This window comes from Schistosoma haematobium, chromosome 1, assembly GCF_000699445.3.
Source record: "Schistosoma haematobium chromosome 1, whole genome shotgun sequence".
In the NCBI taxonomy this organism is placed as follows: Eukaryota; Metazoa; Platyhelminthes; class Trematoda; order Strigeidida; family Schistosomatidae; genus Schistosoma; species Schistosoma haematobium.
This window is the reverse complement of record NC_067196.1, coordinates 53741642-53768725: the sequence shown is the minus strand read 5'-3', so window position 1 is coordinate 53768725 and position 27084 is coordinate 53741642. Positions and strand designations below refer to the sequence as shown.

Sequence of the window (27084 nt, the reverse complement as noted above, 5' to 3'; positions counted from 1 at the left end):
ATAAAGTTAAGCGCGTCAGCACTGCTTTGATGGATATTTAGACTGACGACAAAACATGATCAAAAACATCGTGTTTGTTGTAATATATCGATAAGACCTAACCTAATATGTCAGTTAAGGCGCTTAGTTTGTGAGTTGCGTTGGTTGTCCCGGCGATTACCAGTGAGTGTTCAAGAAAGTGTTGTTTTTGTGTTTTGTTTGGGTTTTCCTGAACGTTTATCGTTATTAGTAGTAATAATAAGCTCAATGTCGTTCCTCAGGAACTTAAATGACAAATATTCGTACAATGTCGATTTGACAATTTGTTTTTCGTATTTGGACTTACATTTTCGTAATAAATATCAATAACTCCGCTTAAGATTCTGTGTTACTGATTTTCTTAGTACATATTTTAGCACAGCAGTTACACTTGTAATTTTCGCTTTGTTAAAAACGTACTCACCCACTACATATTACTGTCTTGTACTTATAAACCTTAAGGGAGAAACGTGGTTCAAATATAATAAATTTCATATTACTTGACATCTCTCACTGAAGAAATGCTCTGATATATTTTGTGAGCGTCAAGTGCCAAATAAATCGCTAAAAAGTGTATTTTCTATGGCATTGTTCTGTAATGTGGTTTATCGGTGGGACTATAATCTATGGACGGCTTTTGAGCGACTCTGAAGTGAACTTGAAAGTGTTTACCTACTTACTAGGGCTAAATGAGGGTTGTAAAGCAGTTCGTAGAATAGGGATTGCGATTTACAGTTGATGGTTAGGGTTTCTTCATCACAAACTGACATCAGCTATAATGCCAAGAATCTATTTAGCTAAATGGGTTAATGAATTTAGCTCCAAAATCTAAGACCTGTTGTCGTAAGTCTGATTGGCTCGTCCATAAATCATAATCTCGCCGCTTTATCAATTGTCATAGACCATTGATCCACTCATGAAATATGCACATGTCCATCAAGTGATTACAGTAGAAATAGTTGGTAGTAGTCAGACGCTATGCCAGTTCAGTAAATTTGTATAATTGAAAAATTAATACATGAATACAACTGAAAAAAAAGTAAGTAGAACTCCTGTACCGGGTGACAATTTCGAAATGTTGTAAAATGATGAAATCTAAAAGTTAGTCTCCATACATGTAGCTACTGAGTTGCACTTATAAGGTGTAGATACTCATCATCAACGCTATCCCGATTATTTTTAATGTACATAAGCGAAATATAGATTCAATTATATTGCCTAGTTAACTTTCTAACCCGTTAATACACTTATCACTATCTTTCAGCTCGTTACTTGTCACATTAGAAGATGCTTTTGAGTCTTGGGATACTTTAGTTTAAGAATTTATCTTCAGATAGTCGAAATACAAGCCAATTATAGTAGTGCATTTTTTTGGTGGGGTTTTGTTCTCTGTACTGGGTGGTTTGATCGTGGAGCTCTCATCGTTCTGAACGATGTCATCAGCACAAACTTCAGGTAGAAGTGCATTTATTTCTACCCAAAATAAGTTTATTCTGTTCATTCGAAGATGACTAGGAAGCCTTCGTACTACTCACTCCACTTTTCTATGTAGACATTTTGATACGTTATCGTTTATGAAACCCTATATATATATCTCCATAAACCTCGGAGTTCGCATTTGTAAACTTCGTAAGTATAGTAGCATAAAGTCACGTTTAATCTGTTGCTGTGTCATGTATCAAGCTTTTTCCTGCTTCCCTAACGTTAAAATGATATTTAGACGCATCAGGTGTTGTCTTATACCTTTATGCTTTTAGATAAACATCCAAAAGAATCAGGTAAGACTGTAATTTAGGGACGAACAAATCAGACTTAGTTCAGAAAGGCCTAGATGTTGGCGCGAAGCCCATACATCCAAATGGCTAATAGCATTTCTATGTTATAGCCGATGTCATTTCATTGTGATATCCCTTGCCCTAATTCCTAACCCTAACACTAACTACAGATTCTAATCGCTCACACTTAGACAAAGTTGCGTCTAACCTAAACCTGTCAATACAGGTAGCTACTTTTCATGGCACCACATTAAAGGAAAGTGTGTAACACTAATGATATCGAGATGACTGAATAACTGGAAATTCAAAGAAAAAGCAAGTACATGAAATCAGGCTGTCGGTCGTATGAAAATATACTATTTTCAAGACCTACAGAGATAATTATTCTCTGCATTATTCCGATTAATTTTTAGATATGTCACTTGGAGCGCAAAAGGTTTCCAAGCTTTAGAGGTACTAGGGGAACGTAAGCAGCATTTGCTAGTTTCTAACTTTATTATATAAGCGCATCTATATTTTGCTGTAAGTCCCCTGAAGTCCTGCCACCTACGTAATGCCCGTGGTCTTGAATATGTAGGGTTATTTGGTAGCCATATAAAATTTATTTGCTATATTGATTGATAAGTTCCTGTTGATATTTTATGTTCTTCATCAAACTGCAAACTATTTTAACAAGATATAATGGGTTTCTTCATATTAATCAGTGATATTAAGGTTGTCAGTAATTTCCTGCTCTTGCCGAACTTCACTTTTACAATGAATCACTGGACGACAAACGGTAACATACTGATTGACTTTCCATTTAAGGCACATTTGGTATTAACATGACTAGCAATCTTGTTCTATGTCTGTAAGAGAATCAGTCAAGCAATAAATTCGCATATGGTTGCTATATGTACATCCTCTGCAGCTCAATAGTTAAATCAGCCCCTTTTCTAGAAGTGGCGTTATTTTACTTTTTATCAGATCTACTCAGTCACGAAACAATTCGCAAAGAGCTTTATTTCACGTAGAGAATCTAAAAAGTCTGTCTGAAGCTATGGAATTATGAATAGCTCTTGCTTTTGCATATTTTTAAGCAGATGTGGTGTTTTGAATTTTGTATGACTAGTTTCTGGCATATTCGTAATTCAGTATACGGAAGCCAACATATTTTTGGAGAAGTATCTTGTACAATTTTTCCAAACTTTATTAAAATAGAAATCATCAGTCTCATACAGTTTCATTTACTAGGTCGTGAGCTACACCTTTTCCGTGTAACAATGTTATCCGGTTCCTTAAACCCTTGATAAAGTGAATCTCTGTCCGAACCGTAACACTATGATTGAAGTTTAAATTCCTTAATCTTATGTCGAATGGGTACTGTACACTATATCTCATTATAATGACCAGAAGGCTCTCTGTTCTTGAGTCTTCTCGGGCTCAATGAGATAAAAATGATGAAACCATGTTAACGTGAGGATTCATTTGCTGTAATTTTACCATATTCACAGGCGCACAGTAATTCAGATTTCGAATTTGCTCTGTTAAATTGTTCACATTTGTATGTTTATTGGTTTATTTATAATCAAAATTTCTTTTCCGCTAAGTTTTTATCCAAAATGAGTGAACTGGATCAGCTACGGCAAGAAAGTGAACAACTCAAAAATATGATCAGGGTGAGTCTGTTAGTAAAAACTTTCTGAAGTCTTTGATTTTTTTATATCACCTATAGTCAGACAGTTAATATCAATGTATTCTATGGTCGCATTTTCTTTAAATTAAACTCTTGAGAATATATAAATACCTCAGTGTAGTTCTTTTTCGAGTCAAATTCTGAGTGTTTAATCCTCCAGATCACTATTACTACCATATTACTTCAATCTCTTAAAATTCATCATATCGTCTTCATTTCCTCGTGCCAATACGATGTGAGAATTTAAGCCAACTCAAATCTGTGGCATGCTCTATATCAATGTTTGTCTGTCTGTCAGTGTGGTTTTTACGGAAAGCCGAACATTGGCTTCAAGCCGCATTACTCATGATTATTTGTTTTCGTCTAGGTATAAAACAACTCTTGTCCGTTTCTATGTTAAAAGTCTAAAAATTATGGATCCATGAAAACATCAAAAGTGTTTTCTCGACTAAAATAATCGTGATGAGTACAAAATACGTTACTTTTAACGAAATCAATCTCATCTATGTTGTCAGGATTTATTGTGTAATATCTTTTACGCTACCATATTTCTAGGTCTCACAACATTTTTCATTACCTAACTGCAGGTTATATTCCTGTTAATCACTGTTTTGGTTGATTCAGTCGTTCAAAACTAGTTCACTTATCTACAATTTTGTCACATTTTAATTAATTTAGATATCCACTCGTTTCTCTGTTAGATGTGTAACGATTGAACACTCAAGTGGGGACGACTGCATGTATGTTAGTACATTACAAAATATTTTGGTCAAGTATGAGAACTATACATTGAGTACTTCATTTGCAAAATTTTATTATTTGTTCTTCACATTCGGTATGATTCTACCAAGTCACAATTCCTCTTTATTTCCGTTTCTGTTTTTTCTATAAGTTGATCTCAGTTATCTGCTGCCAGGTTTTTACTTCGATGTGTTACACACTACTTATATTTGTTGACATAAATACCATACACCACAGATGTCCTTCATATTTGCCACACTCGAAGTGACCCTTTTAATCTGATTTTTTCCACTGCGAATTTCCATTCACAGTAGTTATTAATTTAAATATGTCTTCCTTAGTTTCCTATAAGCCCTAACAAGATTTATCTTTTGTGTTAACTGGAGCTTAAAAGAAAACAAAAAGTGCTCACCATCAAACGAATCAGGGCTAAAAGTATTTCATCATACAGTAAACGCGTATCAATCATTAAAGTGCTTGTTTAATCTTTCTTGAATGTGTAATGTTTCCATATTTCTTCCTTCGATGTTGATTTATTTCCTTGATTATTTCAAACATTGCTATTAATTTCCCGTCAGCGCTGTTGAAATGCATGACTAGTTGAATCGGTGGATTGCTGTTTGATATGCCACATTACTAAATCAATTTATCAGCCAACTTACCTTCATTTTGCTTTGTAAATAATTTTAGTGGCTAATTCGGAATGTAAATTCGTAATTCTTCGAAAAATGTGAATTTAATAGAATATAGATTTAGTTGAACCAATAGTTAGTATGTAAATTTACTTAATTATAGAAGAAAACTACTATCATGCTAGCAATTTAGAAGCTATATTTTCCCATCAGAATTTGGCAGATTTGTTCTTTCGGTAATTATTCGTTTATGAAACTCACTTTACACACTTATCGACACGATAATATGTGTCAGAATTGCGGTAAAAGTTCAGTTTTTTTTAACAGTGTAAACCGGTATTCACTTTTTGAGGCCATAAGGTCATATAAAATTAGTTAGTTCGAAATGTCACTGATATCCATAGCTTATTTGTATTTTGAAATATTTTGAAAATTCAGTTTTCGGTCGATGTATAATTCACCGTGATCAAAACGTATAATCCGTAGTGGATAAAACTCGATTTTTTAAGTTGTGGAAAATAATGATATGAATATCAGCTTTCATTGTTTATGATTGCGCTTGTTCCCAATATCCAGTGGTTTCTGTTCATTTTCTTCCAGTTCAATGTATTAATTATTTTTTTCTATTCAATTAATATATTAGGCATTAAAGTTTCCTCTACTAATTTAAGGGTTTAAACCCTGATCCATGTACTTAATCTTGAACGTTCATAGAATATCCATTGTATTTCCATCAGTAGGTTTTGTTTATAGTCTTATAAATTAGACTCTTCGTAGCTGTAATGTTGCTATCATGTACTATATTTTCAAGGGCTGACTTACTATATACTCGATATAACAGTGATGCAACAATTTAATTTTCGTTTTTCATCATATTACGCAGTCAAATATCAAGTTTTACTTCCCATCATTCCTTAACCTAATATATGACTAAAAACGTTAATATGTTGTCTGCCACATTTTGTTCCTCTATAATTGAACGTGTCGTTTATAAGATATAACAGTAAACGCGTAAATTTACTACGAGGGACTAAGTATTATTGATGGATCGGTTTCAATTTTGATTTCCATGATAACTTATCAAAATTTATTCCTTGACAAAAACAGACAACTTTTATTCGTATAAATATGTAATTCAAGCAGAAACTTCTCTAATCGTCTTGGAAACTTCAGATTTCCTCTTCTGTGCATCCTGAACATCTGAAATTCCGTTAAAATTGTTAGTATGAACACTTTTAAACTATACTTCTTACTTGTAAAATTTGACATGTACTAAATGGCATTTACATGATTTAGACAGCCAGTCTTACTAAAACTGCTTCTCTGTACTAAGCTACTCACGGTCATGTTAAGTAAAAGATTACATAGTTTGGTAACCGCACGTAATTTAGAAAATGAAGTATGGTTTTTTAAGTCTTTGAATCAAGTACAGAAAATAACTTCAGATTACTTCACCGGACTACTATGGATACAACGATCGACTTATTATGGTTTGTTTAAATCCGTGAGTTATGTATTCACTAGTGTAGCTACATGAATAGGGAAATCAAACGTTTGAACACTTGGATAAACATAAGTGATATATTTTTTGAACCTGTTGTTACGGAAGCGAAATCTTTATTTTCATTCAGTGCTCTCGAATTTCTTGGCACTTTCAAGCTACACAAAATGAATTCAACGACCCAACTTCACTTTTGTTTTAACGTACACAATTTCATATACCTAGTTCTAGTGATATTTATTCACTGAAGCTGGTATTTCGCATTTAAAAGAGGATATTATGCTTGGTAGCTGCAAAGAATAATGATTTTCAAAGTTTTCACATATTTTTTTGCATAAATAGATAGCAGTGTACAAGTAGTTATTCAACTGTTGTTCAGACAAAATTAAGTTAGAAAGTAATATCATTGAATAACAGTTTATATGTTGTGTAAGTAATAAATCAACATTTTGCCACAGTCAGAATAACCTAGTTGGGATAGATCTCATTTAGTTGCTCGAGGAAAATCATGTGCATAAATTGGTCAGTTGATCAATATACGGGAGTTATTTAACGACTAAACCTGGTTTATTGTGGATGGGTAAGTATACATAGCGTACAGTTGATGTGTCTTAAATTGACGAGATTCACTCCTGGATTCATTTTCAATACATGAATACCACAATTCTCCTTTGTCTCTTATTCCCGACAACTCCAAGGACGAATCCGTAGTGAAAGGTTTATTTAATAGAAGGCAATGAAAACTGATATAAACTAGTGACGCATTCAAATTTCATGTACAATGGCCTTGGAAATAGGGAAAAACTTTGGCACACTAAAAGAACCGCGGTTGTTTAATAAATTAGCTACGCACGTCTAATAACTATCTACTTCAATTATCCTTTCTGTTTGATATGAATGTAGCATGGTACTGGTCTGTGTATTATGTGTTGATTATTGATTTCAGTCACAGTGGAAACTGAAACCTGTTTAGATTTGTTGTTTACCATTATAACTGAGATAAATTGTAAATTAATACGACTCTTCCAAGTCAATGCTAATATTGTTAGGATGATGTATTGTGGAGATTGTAGTAATTTTAATAATTGAATTCATGAGCCGAAGCCGTAACTAGTGGAGTCCAATCCGTAAGATCACGGATTCATTGAAGTTAGACATCACCATCGTTAGATGCCGGCTCAGTGGTCTAACAATTACGTGTTCGCGCCTGAAACCGAAGGCCCTGGGTTTGAGTCCAACATGCTGTGTCATAGGTGCGCACTACTGATGAGTCCCGTGCTAGTAAGAAACAGCCATCTAATGCTTCTAGGTTTTCAATGGTGGTCTAACCTAGATCGAATCATGAATTCAACCATTTAAATACTAATGTTGATATATTCACTGTTTACATTATTTTATGACTTAAATACTCTATCACTCTAACTCAATTCACTGAAATTATCAACCAAACCTGTAATAGTGTTGTTAATTATGTAAAAATATATATGGTGATGTTGTCCTTTAAATTATAAAGAATTTTTAACTATGCCTATGGCTTAAAATATATGACTATGGTACAGTTTCAGTTATACCGCTTGATTCTGTTCAGTGTACAAATTCAGTCACTACAGGGAAAGTAGTAATCTTCAAGAATACAATTACAAAGTGTTTAAAATGGGACTCGAATACATTAATTGTTGATCGTTCGTTCACAACAAGACAGAGAATGAAGGCTGATTTTCATAGGAAAGCTTTATTGTCTCGAGAAGAGAAAAAATATTACATTATCATCGTACAGATAATTAGCAAGGTGTATATTATAAATATTACTAGCGCGAATGTATGTCTTTGTATTTTTATTTATTGTTCGACTGAACGGGAACTGAACATCCCTTATTTCATTCGTGAATACTTCTCTAATATTCTTATTATTCTTCTACCGTATACGTGAATTAGTTTACTGTGAATAAAGTTAGTTGAAAATCCTTTTATCTTATCGATATTTTATAAACCTCTGCTCCAATCTAATCTCCGGTTTTTTACTAAGTAAAGGTTTATTTAGTCGGCTCTGAACTACACTACTATGGTAAACGCAATGGGATCGAAGTAGGTAGTGCGTAGTCTGAACTTGTAACTGGTTTAAAGCCAAATATTTTAATCAACAAACTACCACTACGTAGCGTAGGTGTAGATTATTTGGGTGAGGTGTAGAAATATAGTTTTTTAAAGGAAATATTTAAGTTGTTGAAATTGATAGGGTTTAAAGTGTTCAAACTTTTAAAAAGTATAAACTGTGTAATTTTCTTCTAATGACTGAAAAATATATTTCATAATATTTTATCTGAATATGGTAATTTATTTTTTCACAGTAAATAGAAACCTTTACTTTTCTGTTGAATTATAGTCTACTAGTCAGTTTGTTTTTGTCTATATTATTGTCATCGACTACTTTTTTTGTTTGCTAGGAGGCCCGCAAAGCTGCAGCTGATACTACGCTACTTCAAGCATCTAGTAACGTGGAGCCAGTAGGACGAATTCAGTTGCGTACTCGTCGTACTTTACGCGGCCATTTGGCCAAAATTTATGCTATGCATTGGAGCACTGATTCGCGCAATCTTGTATCTGCCTCACAAGATGGTAAACTTATAGTTTGGGATGGGTATACTACTAACAAGGCAAGAATAAGTTTGTTTAGAAAATATAAATATACTATACAGAATCGTAAATTATGTAAATATTTCCATCTAATTTTTTGTATTTCATGTAATTCAGTATTGTCGTAGTTCGTATCTGCTGTATCCCTACTTAATTATTTTAAGTGAGATTGACATTGGGAATCCGAAAACTTTTTAAATTGAATGTATTTATTTTAATAATGTTTTTTGGATCCACGTTGTTTTCTGTGTGCTTGTGTTGACTATATTTGCTTTTTTAAAAATTATTTAATCAGGTCACCATCTCAGAAACTTGTAAGTCCATCAAGTAGATTGATAATGTAAGGATGTAGTATTCATATCTTAAGTTAGTTTTCATTTTTAATTAGTTGTTTGTTACACATTCCAGCGTTTTATCGTTATCTGTGCAAGTAATGACTGGTTTCGATTTCATGTCAAAATTCTGTTGTAGGTTCATGCCATTCCTCTAAGAAGTAGTTGGGTCATGACCTGTGCCTATGCACCTTCCGGTAATTATGTCGCATGTGGTGGTTTGGACAACATTTGTTCCATTTACAATCTTAAAACACGCGAAGGTAATGTACGTGTCAGTCGTGAGCTTCCAGGACATACAGGATACTTATCATGTTGTCGTTTTCTTGATGATAGTCAAATTGTGACAAGTTCTGGTGATGTGACTTGGTATGTGTCATGTGGTTCACTCAATTTTTTCTTGTGTTATGCTATTAAGAGAAGTTCGTTACATTTAACTCTGATTTATTTACTATAATTTCACTTTGTAATTAGTTTACAAGGTGCATCACAATCTCTATTCATTAGGAATGACTACTAATTACCAAGAGATCTTTGACAAGAATCGTCTGATTTTTAAACCACGCAGGTAACTATAAGATCCGTGGAATTACATCAATTTTCAAAAATATATTGTCACTTTTGGGTGACAGAATTAGTAAGAAAGGAGCTATCTTGATAGTCGTTTGTTACATTAAGCCAATAGTAAGATATTAAACATGCTTAAATCTTTAGTTATTTTCTTCCAAATAAAAGTTGTATTAGCCTGATGATACGTGTAGCTTAGTATAAAAAATTAAGCCTTCAGTTGTTAGTGAAAATTAACATTCATTTCTAATTTTTGGTATGGAGTACAGTATCATTTTCTATAAAAGTATTCATTCTGTAAATGTTTTTGGAGCAATGGACTTTAAAGCATATCAGTTGCTTTCACTTTTAAGCATTACTGTTAACAACCTATAAATATATGTAAATTAAAATCTTTTTTATTAATTCGAAAGCTAATTTATGTAGCTGTAAAATATTTTACTCATCATGTTTTCTATGAAACAATCTATAAAGTACAATCCCGTAAACATTTTAATCAATATTTGTTTCTTAAATGCAAGTTTATATCATTAAAATTTATTCTTGGTTTCTAAGTAAAATAGTAAGGATATTTAAAAAAAAAGAAACTAGTTTACCGTACATTATTAATAACTTATAAAAAGCAAATATTTATGAAATAAAACTAACCTAGTTGATCGATTATGTCATACTAATGAACTGTATTTAAAATAGTTCGCGTACTTCCAGTTTATATGTTTCTCGGGATTACTTATGATATAATCTGAGTCTTATATATATATTTCTATACTGATAGTGTTTAGTCGACCGAATATTTTATATCAATTTACCCGAAAATTTGTATAATCTAAATAAAACAATTACATTCAAAAAGAAAAAAAAATTAATAAATATAAAAAGGTGGCTATTAATTTTTACCGAAAAATGATAACGAAAAATTTAACTCTTCCTTTCTACTGTATATCAGAATATTTTAGTAAATTCTTATCCAGTAAACTAAGTGACTCTATTGCTATATTTTACTTAGTATTTGCGTGTGCTGTATAAATTGGTTGAATTAAAATGTTTGTGTTTGTACAAATGGCGATCTGGCTGAAAAAGATTGAACATCCAATGATTCTTTAAGATCAATTACTTTCTATAGTTGTGAAAGCCCAATCCTCCTAGCTGAGAATGTGTGACAACTCTATGTTCAGGCTCTGTTGTCTCCGGAGCATTGCTGATACCCAGTATCAACACAGTGTTAATAACGCAGATGTTTGAACGGCATAATGATATTCCAGTTATAATCACCATCTTAAGGCACCAACTTTGGCGTCTTAGGTATGGTTTGCAAACGTCATCCCGGTGAATTTCATATCACACTCTCTCTAACTCTGAACCTAGGTGGGAAGGAAATCAGTTTATGGCATGTACCTGTGGTATAAAAAATGTGACTGTATAGGATTGGGGCCTCTTGGTACACCAAGACTTCCCGAATGGGACCCTTGTTTGTGGCCGACAGTGACTTAAGAAGTTCCAGAAGTTGGTAGCGATCCTGCTGTAGCTTCACGTCAAATTTCTCCTAAAAATAAGATTACCATCCACAGCTGGAAGAGATCTGTTGCAGTTTCACTTTCAGCGAAACTATATCTTCGTCAAGGATCGTCGTTGTTTATTTGTATAGTGATTTTACGACTGTTGTCTCCTTTTTTGTTCAATTTACTGTCACTTCTTTTGCGAATGTTTCTTTTGTGCCTTACTGCATCAGGTATACTGTGCTATAAGTCAATAAATAAATAATGACAGTGGTGAATGTGCATTTGGTTTCACCAGTCTGGTTATGAAATTATTCGTCTTACATATTTTTACTCTTTATTCTCCGGGTCAGTTTATTATCCAATGAATAACACTATGTTGAATTTCGGCTAACCCTAACCACTCTACTACTCTGGCAGAGATCACCTCGGGGTAGACAGTAGCTAGGAATGAGCTACACATATTTAAACTATTCCAGTCGATGAATTTCCACAGTCTTATTAACTGATTCGCCGTCTGTACCTAGTACTTCACATTTAACCTCACTATTTTCCACTCAGTTGCTCCATTTTACGCGAGTAATCTTTTGAAGTCAGCTCTAATAAGATAACAAAATCTACATGTTTTCCGTTTTCATCGGGGTTGTTTTACATCCGAAAATTAGTACGAAGTGAGATGCTGTACAATATGCTCGTCATTTGTTAAGTAAACGAACACAGTAAAAGTCAAGTGAGGTTCTATCCATTTTTAAAATTCATCAGCCTCCAACCTAACAGATTTCACAGGAATCTGGAGAAGCACTGGATAACTGGAGAAACAGCATTACAGAGGTTTAATACAGCCTTTCTTCGACATACTGACAAACTCAACGAATTCATGACAACTCTCAACAACAGGTTCCAAGTCTTACAAACTCTAATCGAAGAAGAGGAAACCAACGTGGAGGACAATTGGAAAGGTACCAAAGAAGCACTGACTCCAAAGTGTCAGGAGGTTCTGGACCTCAAGAAGCATCATCATAAGGAATGGATCTCTATGGATACCCTGGACAAGATTCAAGAAAGCAAGAACAAAAAGACAGCAACCAACAACAGCCGAACAAGAACAGAGAAAGTCAAAGGACAAGCTGAATACACAGAAGCAAACAAGCAATTGAAGAGGAGCATTAGGGTTGACAAGCAGAACTATGTGAAGGATAGTGGAAAACTGCATGAGAATGAAATATGAAACACTTTTATGACACGATGAAGAAACTGACAGGGAAATATAGTAAGCCAGTGAAACCAGTTAGGGACAAAAAAGGCAAGCCAATCATTGAAATTCAAGAACAACGGAACAGGTAGGTAGAATATTCCGAGGATCTCTTGAATTGGCCAGCTCGATTGAATCCACCAGACACCGGAACAGCACCTACAAACCTGCCTATGGATGTCTCTCCGCTATCGATAGAGGAAATCAGGATGACCGTTTATCAGACAAATGAGTGGGACCTGACAGTATACCAGCTGAAGCATTGGAGTCAGACATAGAAGTAACTTCAAGATGCTCCACGTTCTATTCAGGAAGATTTTGAAGGAAGAACATGTGTCGACAGACTGGGAAGAGGGATACCTCATCAAGATACCAAGGAAAGGAGATCTGAGAAAATGTGAGAACTATGGTGGAAAAACCCTACTATCGGTACCAGGAAAAGTCCTCACATACCTCATTCTAGATAAGCTCATGATAGTTTTATAAAGGTAACCACTTCATTTTTGGCGTCATTTAATCGAAGCAGCTTGATTATTAAGTTGCATTAGTTATGAGATTTTTATCGAAACGAAAACTTCGTACATTAAAACCAAACCTAAAGAATAATGAAGTTGTTAGCATAATCAAAAGTCCAAACATATATAATTATACCAACGTTTTTAGTATGATATTTAATGCTTTCTATAAATAAGAAAGTACATGTCTGTGATACACTTTTTTCTATCATTTCTTGTAGTTTTTTATTATTGTTATCAGCACATTTTGTTTGTCAATGAATATACTGTCCTTTATCTTCAAGAGTTTCTGTCATTATGATCTTGACAGTGCTATATTTCTTTTTCTTATAGTGGACTTTGGGATATTGAAACTGGGCAACAAGTTGCTACTTTCACAGGTCATACAGGCGATGTAATGAGTCTTAGTTTAGCACCTGATCTACGGACATTTGTTTCAGGAGCTTGTGATGCGTCGGCAAAAGTTAGTTTCTATTATTTAAACTTCATTCCCAATAATTTGATATAATTTTGGCATAATCTTAGTACTAATTATGTTCATTTCTAAAATTAGTCTTTTTTTAAAGCTTCACTTTTGTTTGATGGAAATAGGAAGAATTTTTTTATCGTTTATAAAGGTTCAATGTAAACGCCCTGAAAAATTTATCCTTGTCTACGGCTGTCATGATATAAAGCTGAAATTCACACGCATTCTCTTATTTTCATCTAATTAACCAACCTCTGTTGCTATAGTAAGTAGTAGTTAATTCTTTTTTACTCATGTGTACTGGTTTTTTGGGCGTACACGGTCACCAGTTCGAACTTCGAAAAATATCAAAGAAATAAATATAAACACGTGCTATATATATATATATATATATATATATATATATATATCAACTAATTGCTCACGCGTTTCTGATATTTAATCAATATAAAGTAAGCTGATATAATAGCTTTGGGATATAAAACCTTGTTCAGGCCAGTAACATTGCTTTTCGATTTCTTCTTTTTTTATTGATCGATATTGTCTATTTACCGACCATTCTTATGCGCCTGCCTTGTCTTTCTATCTCTCATTCTTTCTACCCCTGGCTTGAAATTTTATTCCATCTCTGGTTTCTAATACGATGAATGCCTGTCTGTTTAACGTTAACGCTTTGCATGTCCGTTCAAATATTTTTTTTTAATTTTTGGCTCGGCAAACATTGCCCATACCTCACAAATAAAAATATCTAATCATACAAATATATTTCACGCTCAGATCCCTTCTTCCAGGGAAATAACGGTAAAATAACTTAATACTAATTTTTCTACTGCTTACTAAGCTGGTCTAGGTAACTGTTGTTAAAATAAAATGATACTAACCTCTTTTTTTAAGTATTATGCTGATCGATTGTTTGGTTTGTTAGGAGAAAAAAAATCCTCAAGTGTGAATCATAGTGATGTGATTAGATCACATCAGCCTCTTCGTTTTAGTTAACGTGTCTTAATAGAACTGTGATTTAATTAGTAGTCCAACCACTTAGTTCCAGGTTCAAACCCGTTCCACTCGCTTCCATTACACAAATATAGTCAAAGCCAATTTCACGAATTTGTACTTTATGAATAAATGATATTGAGTTACGAAAAAATCTGTACTACGGAAAAAAGATGCTTTTTTTTACCTCAAGATGTCATTCTGTTCTACCAACTCATCTAAGGAAAAATAAATCCAAAAGTAACTAACTGATAAACATGGGCAATACTCAAATGTAGATACATTTTATCTATAGAAGAACACAACTAATTGTTTTATGTCTTCATAGTTTTCCAATTACTAAGTTTTCCTATCCATCGATCATCACAAAATAACCTAAATGAAAATTCCAATGCAAAAAACCTTGCTTACAATTGACACCACTGATTGTTAATATATTCGTTAAATCGGTTAATCTTGCATCCATATACTGTATTATTTTTACCAAATACTTTACATCTGATTATAACAAAAGCTTTCAATGAAAAGGTAATAAACGTTATCCTTTCATATTACGAGATTTAGTTGCAGTGGAATACTTTTGAGATATTTCCTACACTTCCTACATCAATGGTTCTGATAATCATTATTATACTAATTCCTCATCTATGCATAAACTTTACACGACATTATGAAGCGGTGAATATAGTTTATTTGTGCACAGCATAGATAAAACCATCACCAAGCACGATTTGAGTAACCAACATTTAGCCTAGGAGAGGAGTATATGTTTATGATGTAAAACGTGGTCAATCATACATGATCATTAAAGCCTGGGAATAGTAATGAAAAGATATGCAAATTATTGCCGACACAAATGACACTGCCTATCAAATTTAATTCAAGGGCTTAATAAACTTCAGCATATGCAGACTGAAGTGTAGGTGAGGGCCCTATAGGATCAATTTTATTGAGAAAACTGCGCCTAGGTTTCCTTTACTTATGTTCCGTAATGAAGTTTGAAAAAAAGGTTTCAGCGTCATACTTTTTAGCTTTTAGGGATTGTTATTATTTATGTTTAGTTCTTTTATGATTTGCATTTTTTTCTTAGTCTGTTTAAATCGAGTTATGTTCTCAAAATGAATGTGATTTTAATAGACTTCAATTTCACCGAATGTACTTTCTTTCTGTACTTTGCAACAATGGTGCATAATATTTGTAGTGAACAGAACACGGGTGGGGACAATCGAATGTATTTAACACGAAATTACAGGACTAGTTAATAAAATCTAACAATCATAAAGTAAATGCTTAATTTGCAAAATGTCCACCAGTTGTCTCAAAATGACTCAGACTTCATTGTTCTTGCATTTTCATACAAATTGCATCCTGTTTCCATTCTTTACTGTTCGATCCTCGTATCTCTCTGCTGCCAGACTTTCTGTTCACGACTAACATCATATACTACTTACGTCAATATAAGTAACACACCACAATATTACATCATTTATAGATTGCATCTTTCTCTGGTTGACATCAGTTATGTCATTAAAATCCAGAGAAGAATAAGCTGTTCCGTCTTGGTGCAGGCTTCCTCACCAGGGAACACCCGCGACACCATTGGGAATCGGACTCAGGACTTTAAGGTTTGGTACCTAACCTTTTACTTTCAAACCACTTATTAGGAATCCAATTTTCTTCATTGTAACTTTGATCGGTTCACGATATAGTGCTGCAATTATTTAATGCCATCGATTATCATTATCTTCTATTTATTATTGTGCAAAAATTATCGCTAAGAACAACATTTCCATATTTTTCAAATTTTTTTTCAATCAACCAAGTTAACACCTAAATTAGCAATTTACATTGAGAAACTACTGACTTTATTGGTAATAATAATATTTTATTGGCACCAGTTTTGGTTTTTATTAGTTGAACCATTGAACTTTCAACTATTAGCTTTTAAGTTCTAATCTGTCTACTTTAGTTGTAGTATTACAACTAACTCTCACTAAAATATGTGTATCGAATATGAAAACAAATTTGTAATTATTAGATCGATTTAATAATAATGGTAATAAATAATGATTTTTTAAAAGTTTGTTTTCTTATGTTGTTGGACAGATACTGTTTATTTTGTCCTATTGCTTGAAATTTATTGACTACTTTGCTTTATTTTATCTCTTCAAATAAATGTCAAATGTTTTTACAACGAATGTTATCCAGTTATGTATTATTTAACACTGATCAAATTTCTGTCAAGGTTACTCACACTAATAAATTATGAGTTTTAGATTGAAATAGTTTTCGATGTTTTGCTTTTTTCGGAAATTTCTATAATTTTATAGATCAAGGTAGGGTCTGTTAAGTTATGATGACAATTAACATAGGTATATATATCAATGACACTTGTAAGTTACTAATATTTGATCACAGATGCCTTCAAAGCATTTCTCGCGTATATTGGAACCTTTGAGTAAACAGTGTTGAGATTAGATTCAGAATATCATTTAATAATAAATCAGTTGTTGATGTAGTGAGTTTTCATTGACTAAGGCGGTTGGGATCTGTATTACGTCTGACTAGGTTGGAAGATAACTGTTAAACCAAGATGTAGCATCATCCCATGAAATCATTGACTATTGGAGTAAGCTGTGTTTGCAGGTGTAGGCTACCTACTTAAAGTCCTTGTAATAATCATGACCAATGTTTAAAAGACGTTAGGTAACATGGTTCAGTATCGATCACAGTGGTTCAAATTCATTCACTGTTTTCCTTCCCTTAGATCTTGATTTTCAAAATTATTTTGTACTCTCTGTTCGATTAGTTCACTATTTCTCAAACCGTATTGTTTATGCCTAATTTTTCTACAACTTATCTGGGTTTTTTTATAATTTCATCTCGTCTTGCTGATATGATGTTATAACTTAAATCTATACACATATGTCCCAGATTCTATATTGTATATGACTGGCTGGTTCATTTAAAAATGTATCATTATTGATGAAATCTTTGTGAAACGTATGTGTTTTTTCAATTGTCTTAACCTAAAAGCTATGGGATATACGTGATGGTCAATGTAAACAAACGTTCACTGGACATGAATCAGATATCAATGCAATTATATTCTTTCCGAGCGGTTTAGCTTTTGCAACTGGTAGCGATGATGCAACCTGTCGATTTTTTGATATTAGAGCTGACCAAGAAATTGGAATGTTTAGTCATGATAATATTATTTGTGGAATAACAAGTGTTGCTTTCAGTAAAAGCGGACGATTACTACTTGGTGGATATGATGATTTCAATTGCAATATATGGGATACACTTAAACAAGAACGTGCTGGTATGTTATGATCTTTTCTATTTATTTTTTTAAAACAATCTGTCGTACATTTGTACTGCTACGTAGTAATTTATTATCTTCTTGGTAATGCAGCACAACTAAATGCATTTACCTTGTCTCGTTACTTCTAATAAGTTAAAAAACTCCAATAAAAATTCTCCAAAACACTAATTGATTTTGTCTAGTTAATCTCCAATCCTGAAAATAGTTGCTTGAAACTGTAAAATCTCAAGGTGTTTGTAAACATGTATGAATAAAACAAAGCCGTTTACTTCCTGTTTAAATTGTTATATTGGGTTGATATTAAGGAAAAGTACTAGTGTCTAATTTTTTTATAATATGATTTACGAGAGAGCGTTTTTTGGACAAACTAAAACCTATGTGTTCTAACAATTAAAAAGAAAGAATTTTTGATCAACTTTATCCTATTTTTCCTCCTGAGGTTGCCATAAATGTTGATAAGTTTCCTTTGTGTCTAAAATTTCTCTAAGAGTAAATAAATTTCAAATAATATTTTTTTCTATGATCATTTTATAATGTATGTATTTTTGAGTTGGTTACATTAAGTCTCAGATTTATGTGAATCATAGGCAATTATCAGCTATTCTATTTTCATTGGAAATGATAATTGAAGCACCTATCATTAACCAGACTTTTATTGTCACAAAATGTTAATCTGATTTACTACATTCATTTGCTGTTCAGTTATGTTTAAGAATTTCAAGTGATTTACTTGCCTATGTTTTTATTTATTCTTTCCTTCATCCATTCTTCTTACTAACTAACAAACATAACCCTGTAACTATGGGTCAATATTGTAGTTGAGTGTGTGTAAAATGTCCTTTTAGAATGCTTATATCAAAATGTTATACCCGAAAGACTACTGGACTCCAAACCAAATGATACTGGTTTAAAAGGCAATATAGTTTTACTGATTATTTAAATATTTTATCAACTAGTTATTAAAATCATTACACCTAAAAACGTCCACGTTTGTTGCATTTATTCATATCAAGTCATTCAAGTGATTTAGCTGCAGTCTTTTTAATGATCAGTAAACTGAACAATGACAGATTACTGCATTTTTCAGAACTATAATAGTTTTTTTTTTCTTATCAATCGTAACATGTGTACACTTCAACAGTCTTTGTTGACCTGGTAGTCAAACGCTAATGCATACTTCCTTCATTTAATATTTTTAGTCTTTCACAACATTTTTCATCATCATCCACTTTTCTATGGAAACATTCTTGTCTGCTTGTTTGTAAGTATCATTACTAGCCTCATCATATTACTGGACGCTCTACCAACTTAGTTATTCAAGTTTTTACTACCTTTCAAATATTTTTTCGAACTGTCATTTTTATTTTATGTGAAGCTACGTTTCATTGTGCATTGACCTCAGGTGAAGAGCAATAGATAATTAACTAGTACTGACTAGTTATCTCATTTGACAATCCACATCTGTTAGGAGAGCTAGAATCGAAAGATGGGTCTTCAGCTCCTGTGAACATCCCAGTATTACTCAATTAACGACTTAAAATACATCGGCCATCACTTCCAGCTATGGTTAATTCAATATTTGGCGTAACACCATCATCTGATATCATTGATGTGGTTTATAAATCACTCTCAACATGGTTGACGATATTTACAGTGACTCCAAACTGGACTTTCTAAAATGTTCATCTTCAAATCAGTCACAATCAATCACGATTTTTACTAATTTAGTTTTTCGTTTAGAGATTTGTTTTCTGCAAGTATAGTTTTTTCTGGAAATGGTAAGAAATAAAGATTTCCAAACATTTGTTTCTCCTTACTTTTCAACTCGTCATGTAAAGTATTTTATTACTACATTTTTTAAATTCATAGTCATATAATTTCGTCTGTTTTATTGATAAGTATGGACATATTCACCATAGATGATTATGTCATAAATTTGGTTACTTCTGTTCTCCTGTATAAAGTGAACTTAAATGATTGCTAGAAAGTGTTTTATAATTGTCTGCACAATTGAAATACACTATTTTCTACATATTTCTTATAAGAAATAATTTTGATGTCTCACACTAACCTTTGCTCATATGTGGCCATTTTATAGTTGGTCTCTTGTTGCATATAATAAATACAGCTCAAAATATATCTAAGTTTCATTTTAAATTGTACTAACTGTATTTAGTAATATGTTATTCAAAGAACTATTGATATTATGTTATTAAACTCGACAGTCTAATTGAATAAAGGAATTTCCATATTGATTTCTAAATCGAATAATATATATTTATATCTAAGCTGAATTAGGATTTTGTCTGTGACTGTGATCAGGTTCATTGTATTACACACACTTTCTCTTTCCTCAACAGTTAAAATAAGATGTTAGTTGGTGATTACTTATATGAGATATACATCACTTTTATGTATCTATTATCTATCAAGGTCAATTAGATAAGATTATTATGATAAACATTACAACATTAGGAAATAATTGTAATGCACAAATTTTAATAATACCGTTTACTTTTCCCATATAACTTTCATATTAAACCTTCACTATGAATGGCAATTAAAATGCAGTAAGTAGTTTTTAAATTGAATTTCGTACAATTATTATTCAGTAATTCCAAAACTATTATCTGTATTTCATGTGATTGCTTCATGAATATATATTGGCTCGATAAATTAAAATGTTCATTTTGCTTATTAGGTTAGACCAAATATTAATTGTTTGAACATCTTAACAATAGTGTCTACCTATGTAAAATGTAGAAAAAACTAGAGTCCACTTAAGTTTATAACTAATTAATAAAAGATTGAATGTTTCTACATTATAATTTACATTGATATTTTTATTACTGTGCAATCATAAATTTTGTCTTCACACCTTATACATACATATGACAAAAAAGTCACTTTTAAGGAGCAAACATAATTCAGCTTTATATCATTGTTTGTTTATTTCTCCCTTCTCTCAATTTCAGGTATATTGGCTGGACATGATAACCGTGTTAGTTGTTTAGGCGTGTCCGAAGATGGTATGGCAGTGTGCACAGGATCATGGGATAGTTTTTTGCGAATATGGAACTGATAGAAAAAAAAGAGAGAATTCAAATCATTTGTTTAAATGTGTGAATCTGTGCACTGTCAGTTTTTTTCTCTTGGTTGCCGATATTGTTGTTTCGTTTTTTGGCCAACAAAAATAAATAAATATAGGATTGTAATCAATCTAATAATCCGAAAAAGTTGTTTTCTTCCTTTTTTTATCACTGGTTGTTCCTTCTATCTCTCTCCCAGTTTTCACTTTTTTGTTTCTCACATACTAGAAACACAATTGCAGTTGACTTATTATTAATGAGGTAGTTTGTCAGAATTTCATTTTCCCATTCTTTTCTGTTTCTTTTTTACTGCTTTGAGTTTCACACTGCATAGTGAATGGGCTGTGTGTCTGTGTATGTGCTTTCAAGCAAAGTAAGTGATCAAATCCTCTTATTATCTGAGTTTTTCTCAATCCAAGTGTTTTTCTTTTGGTCAACTTTTTTCAGAAGAGAGTTTACAATGTTGTAAGTCAATTAGTCAATTGTTTATTTCTTCTCCTACTACTCTCTTCTAGAGTATACTTTTTATTCAATATGTACAAGACATAAAATGTATTGATTCTGTTGTCGAAAGAAGATTTAACTTAGTGCGTGTATGTGTAATTTCTCTATAATATTTTATGCTTGATTTCTATTCGCTCCAGCCTCTCTTGCATTTACTTCATAATATAGAAGAGATCTCTGTAATTTTTTTTTATCTATATGTTTGTGCGCTTATGTACTAACTTGAAGACATAATTAATGTATGCACTTAAGCGTCATATATATGAATATATATTTACGTATTTTTCTCCTGCGAATTACTAGAGATTTTTCAGTATCTGTTCGCTTTCATAATCATTTTTTCGGTTTGCCTTGAATTATACAACCTCTTGGATCTTGTACCTAGAGTGTTTTTATGTAGTACGAACACACAGTTTCCAGCATTTTTTCTCTCTCAACTAGTCGCTTTATGATTCCTGTAATCATTTCCTTTACAGTTATAGTCGTTAATTTGTAAAATTTAACATACTTGTTTATTTCTGGGCTGTTGTATTCATTTTTCTCTATTTGATGCATTTCTTATAAGTTTGCTTTGTGTTTTACAACAACTATTGCTGCTACCAACACTACCACCACCAAGTTCGTCTATTTGTTTATCTTTCAATCCACTAATGAATAATGCAACTTTGCTAGAATACAAATAAAAAAGACTGTTAAAAATGTTTAAATGCCCGGTTAAATTAAAAATAAAAAATCTATTGTGTATTTACAGTATATAATGTAGAGTGTATTTTATTTCAGAGGAAACTCCGGGTTATTGAATAGTGCTAGAAAGCAGTGATGATTATATAACAAAAAGAAGTTTGTAATTCATTAAATTCTTCATTGGAAACAAAACGTTAGTTGTATTCTTTTTGCCATATTAATATTACTATCTGTTTAACTTCGAGAATGTATTGTTTCATTTTTGTTTTCGATAGTTCCTGTGTGTTGTTCCCCATGATTTATGTAACAGAGGGCATACAAACAGAAGTCTTTTTTGACCTAGTCTTTACCCTTTTTCCCAATACTTAGAGGTTTTTTTCAATTTGAGTATTTTTTTTCTTCTGTTGCACATTACGTTAGTCACTTCATTCTTTTATAGTATGATAACAAACTGGACTGCTTTTCCGGACAAAATTCATTGATACCTTTAACAACAACAAATTTAATGCATTTGACAACACTTTATTTTAGGCTTCTTAACACGAATCGGTTATGGTGTGTTTCTTTATTCATGGAGTTGACTTTGTGTTTTCTGATCATCGATAATTGGTGGACGAGTTATTATCTGCCAATTTATTTTTCTTTTTATGTGTAAGACAAAACACCAAAACAAAATCCTATCAACCTGAGGTTGTTTTGTTTTGTAATGCATCAGGTTTTCGCATAATTACTCACATGTGTAATATTTTACAGAATTACACGTAAAAAATCGAGACTAATTCAATTGAAAAAAAACAATTTTAGAACTTGTGATTTTATCTTTGTTCTTTGTCGTATTTCACTATGAAGTGTTTTATGCTTATGTTGGCAATAATAATGTTTGCAAACATCATTAGTAATACAAGTGATGTAGAACAAATTACTTTTGTTAATGCTTTTCACATAATACCGCTGCATGCTACTGTAGAAAATCTGGGAAGTAATCGGTCAGATGAAATATCATTACCAGATAGTTTTGAAAAAGTGAAAAAAACGTGTTAGTACCATGTTTGATTTTCATCTAACGAAATATTGTCCAACGAGGCGAGGGATTTTGAAATAATAAGGAAGAATCATAACTCAGTGGGGAGTTTATTGCTAGTAAATTGTCTTTCTATAACCTAGATCGTCTCATCATTAATTTTCTATGCGACGTTACTAATAATACAAATCTAAACATACTACTTATCAGAATTTCCCCTTATGATGACAATAGCTTATCCTGTCGGTATAAAATGTAGTTGGCTTTTATCACTGACTGAATGTCACCATTTGGACAATTTTTCTATTAACCGATTTTTACTAATCTAGTAGATCATTATTTTTGCAGAAGTTTCAATTACTTACCAAGCATCACGAAAATGTCCACCTTAATGTGTGTTTGATATAAGTAATGTGGTTTCTAATAAAATCTCATTCTATTAGGACTGCTAAATTCTGAATACACAGAAAATTAGTGATTTTGACTATTAACTATCTATTAGAAGAAATTTTACACAACGTATTTTTTATTGGAAACGTCACAATATCTAACTATATTTACTCTAAAAATTAATTTGTTGACGCATATCAAATACATGACAATTTTAACAATGCAAAAGTAAGTTGGAATTAAGACTTTCTTTTTCATCAGGCAAGTAATCATTTGCTAATTAACAAGCAACTAGTGATCATACCAGTCAATGCATTTATGTGTATATTACTTACATACTTACACCTGTTACTCCCAATGGAGCATAGGCCGCCGACCAGCATTCTCCAACCCATTCTGTCCCGGGCCTTCTTTTCTAGTTCCATCCAATTGTTATTCATTTTTCTCATGTCCGTCTCCATTTCTCGGCGTAATGTGTTCTTTGGTCTTCCTGTTCTCACTTACCCTTGAGGATTCCATGTGAGAGCATACCTTGTGACGCAGTTGGGTGCTTTCCTTAATGTTTACCCTATCCACTTCCAGCACTTCCTCCTGATTTCTTCTTCCGCTGGAATCTGGTTTGTTCTCTCCCATATTAGGTTGTTGTTGACAGTGTCCGACCAATAAATCAGAAGTATTTTGCGTAGACAACTGTTAATGAACACTTGTATCTTCTGGATGATGACCTTCGTAGTTCTCCAAGTTTCCGCCCCATACATTAGAATTGTCTTAACATTTTTATTGAAATTTCTGACTTTGGTGTTGGTTGACAGTTGCTTTGAGTTCCAGATGTTCTTCAGTTGTAAATATCCTGCTCTTGCTTTACCGATCCGCGCCATCACATCTGCACCAGATCCACCGTGTTAATCAATGATGCTGCCCAAATATGTAAAGGTTTTTACATCTTCCAAATCTTCTCCGTCAATTGTGATTGGATTGGTGCATGCTGTGTTGAATCGGAGAATCTTGCTTTTCCCTTTGTGTATATTGAGACCTACTGCTGCTACACTGGTCATCTTCGCCTGCATTTGTTGTTGCGTGTGCTATAGAAGAGCCAGATCATCTGCGAAGTCTAGAAAGTCCAGCTGCATCCTATCTCTCCACTGTATTCTGTGCTTCCCTTCAGATTTTGACGTCTTCATGATCCAGTCGATCACCAGGAGAAAGAGAAAGGGTGAGAGTAAGCAACCCTGCCTGACACCGGTCTTTACTTCGAACGAGTTTGTCAACTGTCCTCCATGCACGATTTTGCAGTGTAATCCATCATAGGAATTCTGTATTATATTGACTATCTTCTGAGGTACGCCGTAGTGTCGAAGAAGCTTCCATAATGTTGTTCTGTCAAATGCTTTCTCGTGATCAATGGAGTTGATGTATAGTGATGAATTCCATTCAATTGATTGTTCCACAATGATCCGTAGAGTTGCGATTTGGTCTGTACACGATCTATCCTTACGGAATCCTGCCTGTTGGTCACGAAGTTGGGCGTCTACGCAGTTCTTCATCCTGTTTAACAATACCCTGTTGAAGACTTCTCCCGGTATTGAGTGAAGAGTGTTGCCCCTGTAGTTATCACAGTTTCTGAGATCGCCATTCTTTGGTATATTGACCAGAAGTCATTTTTCCCAGTCTGTTGGTACATGTTCCTCATCCCAAATCTTATTGAAGAGAATATGGGGTACCTTTGCAGTTACTGCTACGTCTGCTTTCAGTGCCTCTGCTGGAATGTTGTCTGGTCCTGTTGCTTTGCCACTCTTGATTTACCTGGTGGCCATGCTAATCTCCTCAATTGTTGGTGGGTCAGCATTGTTTGGGAGGTCCGTGGTTGCTGCTTCGATATTGGGTGGGTTCAGTGGAGCTGGTCGATTCAAGAGTTCTTTGAAGTGTTCTACCCACCTGTTTTGTTGCTCTTCAATGTTGGTGATTACCTCGCCTTCTTTGATTTTCACTGGTCGTTCTGGTTTACGGTGATTTCCACACAGTTTCTTTGTTGTTTCATACAGTTGCTTCATGTTTCCTTCTCTTGCAGCCTTTTATGCCGTCATTGCTAAATCTTCCACATATTTACGTTTGTCAGTTATAATGCTTCTATTCACTTGCTTGTTTACTTCTATGTATTCAGCTTGTGCCTTGCCTTTGATGCCCTTGTTCGGCTGGTATTGATTTCTGCCTTCTTGTTCCTCCTCTCTTGAATCTTATCCAGTGTATCAACAGTGGTCTATTCCTTGTGATAGTGGTTCTTGTGGCCCAGAACCTCATGACATGTTGAAGTGACTGCTTCTTTTGTCCCTTTCCAGTTGCTCTTCATATTAGTTCCTTCTCCATTGAGTATATCATGAAAGACCTGAACTTTATTGCTGAGGGCTATCTTGAATTTGTTGAGTTTATCAGTATCCCGAAGAAAGGACGTATTAAACTTTTGTGATATTGTCTGCCCCGTTGTGCAGTGCTTCTTGAGTTTCAATTTCACCTTGGTGATCAGCAAGTGATGATCTGATGCTATATCAGCTCCTCTCTTGGTTCTCATAACCTCCTGAACTTTTTGTTGATGTAGATATGGTCGATTTGGTTTTGCGTAGTGTGATCCGGTGAAGTCCATGTGATTTTGTGAATGCGCTTATGTGGGAATATAGTTCCGCCCATGACCAGTTTATTGAAGGCACATAGGTTTGCAAATCTCTCACCATTTTCGTTCCTTTCTTCCAGTCCATATGTATGTATATATATGAATTCGGTATTATACATTTGCTCTCGTAAGTAACACTTTACTTGATTAAATTACTTACATAATCATTCAATAGAATGAATTTTGATATATATATTAACTGGTAATTCGTCAGTAAGATTTAACAAATACTTCTTATATATTATAATTTAATTTAAAGTGATTAGTAGAGACCATTGATAACATAATACCGCTGTAATGTCTATTTCTTTATAAGGTAGTCATATATTTGAAGTACATTCAAATGAAGAATTATATTGATTTGTAATAACTGCGAAAGTAACTTTTGATCAGGCAGATATTATTATTTCCTTGTATAAATCGACTTAATTTATCTATAATTGCTTGTTATTATAACAACTTTATATCTTCCTTTTTTTATTGTTGAAGAAATAGATTGTATTTTATAAACTATTTAATGTAACGAAGTTTATCGTCTAGTCACATATTATAAAATAGTTTTTCTTTACATTATGATGTTCAATTATAAATTTCTTTTCAGATTATTTGATAGTTATCTTTATTGAATAAACAAAACAAGAAAATTACATTAAAGGATTCTTACTATTATTGTTCTTAAGTTATCGATACTACTTAATTATCAATTTCTCCAACCATTCCTATTTGTTGATTAAAGAAGAAAAAAATAAACAAACAAATAAGAAATTACGAAATGGGTGTAACATAAATCTATTTCATGTCTGTCA

General features: G+C 33.0%; 1 protein-coding gene across 2 annotated transcripts; it reads left to right on the top strand.

Annotated features, from left to right (window-relative positions):
- Positions 1–40: 40 nt before the first annotated feature.
- Positions 41–25710, top strand: MS3_00001600 (uncharacterized protein). Of its 2 annotated transcripts, XM_051209067.1 has the most exons (5): positions 41–3451; positions 8787–9677; positions 13472–13601; positions 17634–17922; positions 20901–25710. In XM_051209067.1, exons 2-5 carry the CDS (start codon positions 9481–9483, stop codon positions 21005–21007), a joined length of 723 nt encoding a protein of 240 aa, XP_051074487.1. In that variant the 5' UTR covers positions 41–3451; positions 8787–9480; the 3' UTR covers positions 21008–25710. The 2 variants fall into 2 exon arrangements, with proteins under 2 accessions (XP_051074487.1, XP_051074486.1); XM_051209066.1 differs by lacking the exons at positions 41–3451; positions 8787–9677 and having other exon boundaries at positions 10752–13601; positions 17634–25710.
- Positions 25711–27084: the final 1374 nt, after the last annotated feature.